This window comes from Zootoca vivipara, chromosome 10 (assembly GCF_963506605.1).
Source record: "Zootoca vivipara chromosome 10, rZooViv1.1, whole genome shotgun sequence".
In the NCBI taxonomy this organism is placed as follows: domain Eukaryota; kingdom Metazoa; phylum Chordata; class Lepidosauria; order Squamata; family Lacertidae; genus Zootoca; species Zootoca vivipara.
Genome location: NC_083285.1, coordinates 49,347,664 through 49,356,885, shown reverse-complemented (window position 1 = coordinate 49,356,885; position 9,222 = coordinate 49,347,664). Strand labels below are relative to the sequence as shown.

The window sequence follows — 9,222 nt, the reverse complement described above, 5'->3', positions numbered from 1 at the left end:
CCTGATTTTTGGAAAATCAGTGGTTGGAACGATAAAGCTGGCTGTAAGAGAAGGAGGCTGATAGCTAAAGATGGGAGGGTTAAAAAAAATAAAAACCCGTCCTTTATTTTAAATATTCTCACTTGAAAGCCAACCACAAAGGTATCTGAAGAAGTGTGCATGCACACGAAAGCTCATACCAATGACAAACTTAGTTGGTCTCTAAGGTGCTACTGGAAGGATTTTTGTTTGTTTGTTTCCACAAAGGAAAGGTTTGCAGTGTAAAAACGGACTGAGATATATTACCTCCGTTTAACTCAATGCGTTTGGATAGAGAGCGGGGCAGCTTGTTTTGTTCTGTTTAAAAGCTGTTCATTCTGCCCTCCCAATTTCGTTCTTTCTTAACTTTGTGAAGAGATGGGCAATGCAATCTCGTGTGTGTGTGTGTGTGTGTGTGTGTGTGTGTGTGTATGTGAGAGAGAGAGAGAGAGAGAGAGAGAGAGAGAGAGAGAGAGAGAGAGAGAGAGAGAGAGAGAGAGAGAGAGAGAGAGAGAGAGAATCATAGAGTTGGAAGGGATGCCGAGGGTCGCCTAGCCCAACCCCCTGAAATGCAAGCATAGATATAGATAGCAATAAATGTGGATGCTTCTTCCTTAGACAATTCTTGTCCGAGGTCCTGAAACTGGCTCCTAAAAACCCAGTACAGATTCATGCCAAGCTGGTATATTCCAGCTACCCCGATGTGAGGTGATGCTAGTTTTCCTCTCATGACCGGTTGTTAACCTCCGATATCAACCAGGATGGAGTCATTCTAAAAAATATTTTTTTAAAAAATCTATTTATCTTATTTTAAAACTATATAGGCACCTACAATTAAGCTAGGGATGGGCAAATATATCACCTGCGGGATATACCGTAAATGCCTCTAACTGGGGCTGACTCAAGACAGAATGAAAGTATTGGGTTTTTTTGGTTTTTTTTAATCTGTCCTACTACTAAAAAGACAAAGAAAGAAAGGTAAATGGCGTGGGGGGGGCGTGTTAGAGGGCTGGGCTAGGATCTGAGTGACCAGGGTTCGAATTCCCACGCAGCCATGAAGCGCATAGGACGGTGATAGTCTTCAGCCTAACCTACCTTACGGCGTTGTTGTGAGGGTAAAATGGAGAGGGGGAGAAACGTGAATGCCGCATTGAGCTTCTTCGAGGAAAGGGGGGGTATAAATGTAGTGCATATATAAGAGTTAGCGGCGAGACTCCTTTAGCTGAAATGTAAGAGGGGTTTTTTAAAAAATGTTAGTTCAGCCCTACTGCTTTGATGGTGATAAAATCAGCCACTTTTAATTTAGAACTCAGGCACGATGTAGCTGGTCATTTTTAGCATAAAAGCTATGGAAAGAATCGGTGATATTTTGTTGTTGATGTTGTTTTAAAAAAGTAAGCTGAGTGTATTTTGAAAGCTAGATAGTGGGGGGAGAGACGGAGACAAAGCGAGATGCTGTTTTTAGAAGACGTCAGTTCTAAATTAAACAAGCAAACAAAAACCCCGATGGTATATTTTTATTTCTTGCAGTGGTGTGTATTATTTTATTCCTATCAAGATCTGATTCGGTGATCCTTGAGTCTGACAGTGAGGTTTTATAAGAATAAAATACAATAAAGACAGCTATCACTTTCTTCTTCTCAGTCTCATCTTCAGAGTGGGCCACTAAAATGCCTAATAGTAATTGTGGAATACAGCCATCATGGATAATGTTAGATGTTATAGCATGTGCGCCTCCGATATTTTTTTTAACGAAAGCTCATAAGGCTTAGACGTGGGGTGGGGTTAATGACATTTTTACTGTTGATTTTATTGCTTGTTGACTTTTACTTGGATATTGTCTATCTTTTTTATTATGGTGTGAACTGCTTTGGTATTCCTTTTGTAAGCGAAAAGTGATATAAAAATCGTTTAAACTAAATGGATGAAATAAGAGGCATCCAGGAAAAGCCCAGCATTGGGAAGGTGATCTCCGCAATGAAATCGGTACGCATGTCATCGATCAAAAGACCGAGGAAGGATCTTCTATCACAGAATCTTAAATTCCATGCCTGTCCTAGCGGAACTCCAGACCCTGCGGTTTGGGGGAAAGTGGCCATTTCCACCAGAGACGAGAGTTGGTCCAGGAAATCAAGTAAACTGTAGTCCGGAGGTGCGAATTATCGCGTCTCCCAAACCATCTAATGAACTAAGCGTTTCTTTGAATCCGAGGTCCTCCCAGACTTCTACTGTACTTTAATTTTGCTGCAATAGCATTGCCCACCGAGATATAATATAGCTGATCTTTTCGGATATCCCCAAGCTTTCGCTCAAATCAAGACTTCCTCAATGTCTTTTTTGTCTTCCGCACTACAGCTTTGCACACCAGGGGCGCGGATCAGCCCAAGTTCAGCACCACCATGTTCCAGGAATTTCCGTGGATCTTAGTAAGTGGGCTGCAGCTCAACAGGACCCTGTCTACTTAGAGGTCAGCCCCATTGAGTTCAGTAGGGCTTACTCCCAGGCAGGCACCCATAGGCTGCTCTCCTTCTCTTTAAAGCCTTTGATTTAGATTGGATCCTGCCCAGTGAAATCTGTTCCATTTCCACGCGCGCGCGCACACACCCCTTGGCTTTTAGTCCCCTCGATAGCTACGATTACTCACTGCAAATGTATTATGCAAATAGGGGAAAATATTTTCCAGCAGCATCCAGACTTCAAAGCGTTGCCTTCCCCTCAGTTGTGGAATCGTCATAATACTCCCCTATGCTCAGTTTTTAGCTCCCAAGAGGCCGTTTAAAAGAACTACAGTACTGGAAACTGGTTTTAGGCGCAGAGGCTCTTCCTCTGCCCTCCTGAACGTTGGTGGCTGTTCAGGACAGACCTGCTCTCCCCACTAGGCTCAGATCTCTTTGGCTTCCACTGTGATTTCCTGTCTAGGGAGAATCCAAGGGAAGCAGCTGCCCCAGGGAGTGATATGTGCAGGGTTATACAGAATCATAGAATTGTAGACCTGGAAGGGACCACGAAGGTCATCTAGTCCAACCCCCTGTAAGATAAGATAAGATATCTTTATTGTCATTGTCCCCTTGAGGGAACAGCGAAATTACTTGGTTGCTACAACCACTCAGATAAAGCATTCTGCATAATCCAAAATTACAAAACCTAATTAAAAACAGTAAATATAATACAAAATAAGCCATGAGACTAACACAGGAATCTTGGATGCAGGGGTGCAGCCAGGATTTATGTTGGGGGGCAGGCTTCATGTTGGGGGGGGGCAGAACCTCAGTTGTTGTTGTTGTTTAGTCGTGTCCGACTCTTCGTGACCCCATGGACCATAGCACGCCAGGCACTCCTGTCTTCCAGTTAAGTATTTTTCTTGATTTACTTGATTTATGGCATCTGCGCTATGCCCAGGCTTTGATGCTTCTTCATCTCCAACAACTCATTCATGGAGAGAAACTATTTGCACCGCTCCTCTGGGAGGATCCTGGCATTCAATGAAATGCTGGCATGTGGGGTGGGGGCGGGGTGGGAGTGTTAATGTAGGAAGGTCCGAGACAGCACTAACAGGAACTTAACAGGAAGAGCAAACCATCTCTAATGCTTCATGGGTTTTTAAAAATTGTAATTTATTGATTGTTCAAAACCATATAATCAGCTTTAGCATATCATTGCAAACAGCTTTAAACGACGATATAAACAAACAAACAAGAACGCAAAGTAATTTAAAAAAGTAAAAGCTGAGAGAAATAAAAGTTGCAGGTGAGGCTATAGCTGTGTATTACCTAGCAATTTATTGATTGTCATTTCGAAGAAGAAAAATAAACTGTATGAAGCTGCAAACAGGTTAAGGACCCAAGAAGAGCCTGCTGGATCAGGACAGGAGCCCATTTAGTCCAGCATTCTGCTCTCACTGTGGTTGAGCAGATGCCCTTAGAAAGCCCACAGACAGGGCATGAGCACAACAGTGCTCTGCCCACATGCCATTCCCAGTCACTGGCCTTCACAGGCATCCTGGCTCTGAAAGTGGATGGCGGAAAATAAATTAGGAGAACACCCCCTGCCATGCTTTGTGTGTGAACTCCTGGATGGAGGTGGGCGGCACCTTAAACAACAAAACAAAGGACTTTGGGCAGGATATGTCTGGGCCTTCACTGCCAAAAGATCCACTTGCATTCCCAGCTGTGTTTCTTCCCAAGACTTTAATGTATAAATCAGATCGGTTCACAGGGAAGGCACAAGTTATAAGATGCAGTAGGTACATAAGAGGTATAGCATGACTAAGTGCATGCTAAGATGGCTGATCCAACAAGCAACATGCCCTCTGCAACTTCCTTTTGAAGAGCAGAGTGGATTCAGCTCTGAGTGTGGCAAGTGGCCAGAGTCCTGGGAATAGGGAAGCAAACAGGCTTTCCTTCCAATTGGTTGGGTCTGCAAAGTTTGTCCGTGCCACCTCAACATCTGATCTACTCTCAGTTGCCTCCCCAGGTGCAGGGGGATCCTCACTCCTAGGAGGAGGCACCTGGGGGTGGCCCCACAGCAGAAGATACCACTCTTGGAGGCAGCAATCCTTCTGAAAACCAGTCACTGGAGACCACAGGAGGGGAGAGTGCTCTTTTCCTTGAATTCTAGTTCCAGGCTTCCCAAAGGCATCTGGTTGGTTACTGTGAGAACAGGATGCTCTTATATTCTTATGTACTAGGGGTGTCCAATAGCACAGGGTGGAAGATTCTTCTGTTAACCCACTCGGCCCCTGGAGCCAGCTCTCCATTCCCTAGGCCACTGGCCCCCTTCCCAGGCTCAGACACTTCTTAGGGTCCCAGTTTCACCTCCCCCATCCTGCTAGGATCCTCTCCTAGGTTGTCCCACTCTATCTCGGAGCTCTTCCCATTTCTCTTCAGGAGCCAACCCCTCCCCCCCCCATGAAACCTCCCATGAGATTCATGGATGTGGATTTTTGTGGGGGAACTTGCTGAGACCTTTTGCACGTGCCATATGATATAAATCTAGATTACAGACATCTAAACTGTCACCTGCCTTTATTATAACTGTGATGACAAGCACATTAAATATGTATCACATTTCTACATGCTATTAATTATTGGCAGACTTTCTTCATTTGTTTTTTAAAAGTTTGATATTTGTTTCACTGTCCAGTCCCGTCCCCCGTGGCTCTTGGAGCCATCAAAAGGCATCTGAGAGCATCTTCACTTGATCTTCTGGAGAGCGTTGCAAAGAAGTCCCAACTCATCTGCAAAGAAATTAAGGAAGTCAGTCTTCTGTTTTGCTCTTTCTTTTACTACAGCTTTATATCCAACCCTTCATCCGTAGAGCACAATAGCACAATGTGTACATGGAATCATTCCCATTTTATCACCTCAATGGCACTAGGTAGACTCAGTGACACAGGTGGCTGTGCATAGATTTGAATCCTGGTCTCCTCAGTCCAAATCCTGCACTCTGCAGAAGCCAGCCTCTGATGAACAGAAGGAGCCAAGAGGGCACAAACTGAATCCACTGGCACCCAAGAAGTCTTAAAACAATGAATGTTGTTGATAATGTGATATAGGATGAAGAAGAACATTGCATTTACAAGGAGGGAGAACGCCATCATCAGGCATGACCGCAGCCTACTATTTGCTGCATTTATGTCCTGCCCTTCCTCCCCAATGAGCCCTATCTGGAATCTAGCAGAAGTCTAGCCCTCATTTCACTGTTGAAAATCCATTTGTAAGCCCATTCAACTCGGATGATTACAGAAATTTGGCACTGAATGAAATTTGTAGTGGTACGGATTTGTGGCCATATCCCAGCATACAGATATATGGCAAGGTTTGAACCAGGGAGTGGCGTTGCAGGCAACCAGATTCTGGCGAAATATTAGTTGAAACTCCCCAAGACACTTTTTGGACTGTGGAACAGATTTCCCTAGGAGTTAGCTCCTTCCACTTCTCTGACATGAAAATCTGCTGAAAAGGCAATACCTTACATGCCACAGAATTAAGCTTTTACTGATGCTGTGTTTCCAACATGTATATATTGGTGCATGGAGAAAAATCATGCAAATGATACAGCCGTCTCAGCTGTTTATTCCCCATTTTTCATTCCCACCTCTGAGTTTCAACACTTTATGAAATTCTTCAGACCACATCCATACACAACGCTCTTTCCACTGCACCTTACTATGTTTTGTTCAGAGAGGCAGATTTGTCCCCTGCAATGAGATGACCTGTTTTGACTCCCAGTCCCTGAACCACAGTAAATCTCTTAGTGTGCAGTAGGATCTGTAGGCTCCATTAAAACTAATGGGGCAAAAAGAGATGTGCAAGAGTTCTCTGCGGACACTGAGTCAGACCCATAAAGAACTCAGGGTTTGGGTATTTTCACAGGAAAATCGTTTTATATTAAAATACAGTTACTTACTGCTGATGGCATCAGCTAAATTCTTGAGCTGTTTTGTGTTGTCCAGAACTTCAATCCGTTCAGTGTACGGGTTGTAACGGACGGAGAACGGACGGGAAATTGTTGAGGCATATTTCCTAAAGGAGAAAACAGAAACTTTGTTGCATTGTTTATGGATTAATATATTGACTGAGTGAAGAATTTGCATCCTGCTCTTCAGCTAAGCAAGCCCCTTGTAGCAACACATGTCTTGAGAAGGGATCAAGGCCCCTCCCTTATTTGAGATGGAAGATTAAGACTGCAATCCTATCTAGAGTTGCCATATTTCAAAAATTAAAAACCAGGACACGTCAAAAGTTGTTGAGTTTTTTTTTCTTTCTTCTTTTTTTGTTTAGTAAAAGCTACAATTATTTGAGTTTAGGAGCTTTTAAAGATATTTTCAGCACAATTTTAGCCCCTGTTACCAGTTTTCCAGGACACATGCCCGATTTCCAAAAAATAATCCAGGACACCATTTTCGGAGGTGAATTCCAGGACATGTCCTGGAAAATCAGGATAAATGGCAGCCCTATTCTATACCCAGTTTCCTGAGCATAAGCAACACTGAACTTAGGTCTCACCTCTGAGTACACATGCATATGATTGCATTGTATATTTTCATCTCATTTTGCTATTCTACCTTCTGCCCATAGCTTTGCATTTCTAGCCCCCATCAACATGTTCTTTCTCCACCATTCCAGGTGGCATTTTCTATCAAACACCAGTTTAGATTAACTACAGATTAATGTTGATTTATTCATTTCATACAAAAGTTTTAAATTCCCAGGGTGGCCGGCAGGTGAGTTTCAAGATGTAGCACTGACCTCTGTGATATTTCTGTATTATGGACACATGGAGGGACACTGAATCATCCAAGCAAATCCTAACGGAGGTAAAATTATTACCTTAACTTTTGCTTTGCATCTTTGAAACTTTCAGCAACATAGTAAATGGGTTGGAATTCGGTGACAGGATATTTTTGAACTGCTGTCCTTTCCAAATTGAGAGGTTCAACGGCAGGCTTATTTGATAAGCAATACTAAAGAGAAAAAAGCAGATAGGTGTTACACACACACACACACACACTCCCTCATGTGGTAAAACCTTGAAGCAGTTGACATTGAAAACAAAAATCACCAATATATTATAAATATTAGTATCCTTATTATTACTGTCATACAACAGGAGGACAAGCTTTTTAATTCTAATTATTATTTCTAGCAGCAAACTCCTTGTGGTAACAAAATAAAAAAAAATCCTTCAGTAGCACCTTAAAGACCGAGTAAGGTTTTATTTTGGTATGAGCTTTCGTGTGCATGCACACTTCGTCAGATACCACACGAAAGCTCATACCAAAATAAAAACTTAGTTGGTCTTTAAGGTGCTACTGAAGGAATTTTTTTTATTTTGTTTCGACTCAGACCAACACGGCTACCTACCTCCTTGTGGTAAGTGCCACAAGTATGGTAACCAAATGGGAGGGAAATATCAGCAGGCCTGAGGTTCACAGAAGTTCAAGATATCAGAACAAAACAAAACAAAAGAAAAGAAAACAACAAAACAAAACAAAACAAGGACCAGTCTTTATAAAAATCTTCATAAAAAACAAGGACCAGTCCACCTAGGACTGAGCAGCCTTCATTCTACTTCTGCTGATAGAGGCATTGTGCCTCTGAATACCAGCTGCTGAGAATTGCAGCCGACCCACACCCAGCATGAAGGTTTCTCACAGGCATCTTGTGTGAGAACAGGCAGACAAGATGCTGGACTAGACGGGCCCTTGGTCTGATTCAGCAAGGCGCTTCTTGGGTTCTTGTGTTCAGAGACATGGAATGTAGAGAAGGGAAAAACAGGAGAGGGGGCCCCTGGTTGCCATGTTCTACTGCCACTGCTGGAGATAATATACTTTTGAATTCCAGGGGCTGGAAATCGTAGGAGGAGAGAGAGAGAGCTGTTGTGCTCAAATCCTGTTTATGTAGGCCAGGGGTTCCCAACAAAATTTTCTCGAGGACCCCTCATCGAGCCGCTATTGTGACAAGGACCCCCATTAATTCCTAATCCTAAAATTAAAAAGTGAGAGCCAAATTAAGAGTCTTTTTATATTTTATATGCATACGTTTTTTACAGTTACAACAGAGTACTCCATCAGTATACAGTTTGTTTTAATTTTCAGTTCTTAATGAGATGAACCACATTTTAACCAACGGTCCATTTTTAACTACGCGAACTGTAGCTTCCGCGAAAAACAACGCTTTGTTTACAAACACTACTGTTTTGCAAAGAGGCAGCGCGCGCCAGGGAGGAGGGAGGGGAATGGAGAAGACAGGGTACCGGCGCAGTAGCGCACAAATGAAGCCGACGCGCGCAAAGCATCTTGGGGAAGTGAGCGTTAGTAGAATGCGCGCGCTGCCTCTTTGCAAAACAGTAGTGTTTGTAAAGCGCCACCTAACGGCATACAGCAGAACTACTGCCTCTATCTAATTCTAGTTTTGCGCTAGACTCTGCTCATGCAGGAAGCGGCCAAAACAAAAAATCTGTTATCATACGAAATATATTTAATATATTTTTTATTCTAATAGCATCTTGAGGACCCCTCTGGCATAGCTCGCGGACCCCTGGGGGTCCCCGGACCACCTGTTGGGAACCACTGATGTAGGCAATCTGGTTGGCCACTGTGAGAACAGGATGCTTGACTAGATGTGTGCCCCCTGGTGGCCTCATCCAGCAAGCTCTTCTGATGTTCTCACTGCAATGTTTAGTTGCAGGCCCTGCTTACTC

The 9,222-nt window shown here is 43.3% G+C and overlaps 1 protein-coding gene across 2 annotated transcripts in view; it reads right to left on the bottom strand.

Annotated features, from left to right (window-relative positions):
• Positions 1-3,596: 3,596 nt before the first annotated feature.
• PAH (phenylalanine hydroxylase) overlaps positions 3,597-9,222 on the bottom strand; it is a 35,925-nt gene continuing 30,299 nt past the window's right edge. The window contains exons 11-13 of one of the 2 annotated variants that reach the window (XM_060279903.1): positions 7,350-7,483; positions 6,427-6,542; positions 3,597-5,254 (exon numbers count right to left, since the gene is read on the bottom strand). In XM_060279903.1, coding sequence (XP_060135886.1) covers positions 5,211-5,254; positions 6,427-6,542; positions 7,350-7,483 — 294 coding nt within the window. In that variant the 3' untranslated portion in view covers positions 3,597-5,210. The remainder of the gene's footprint in view (positions 5,255-6,426; positions 6,543-7,349; positions 7,484-9,222) is intronic. The other variant, XM_035127988.2, reaches the window with a different exon arrangement.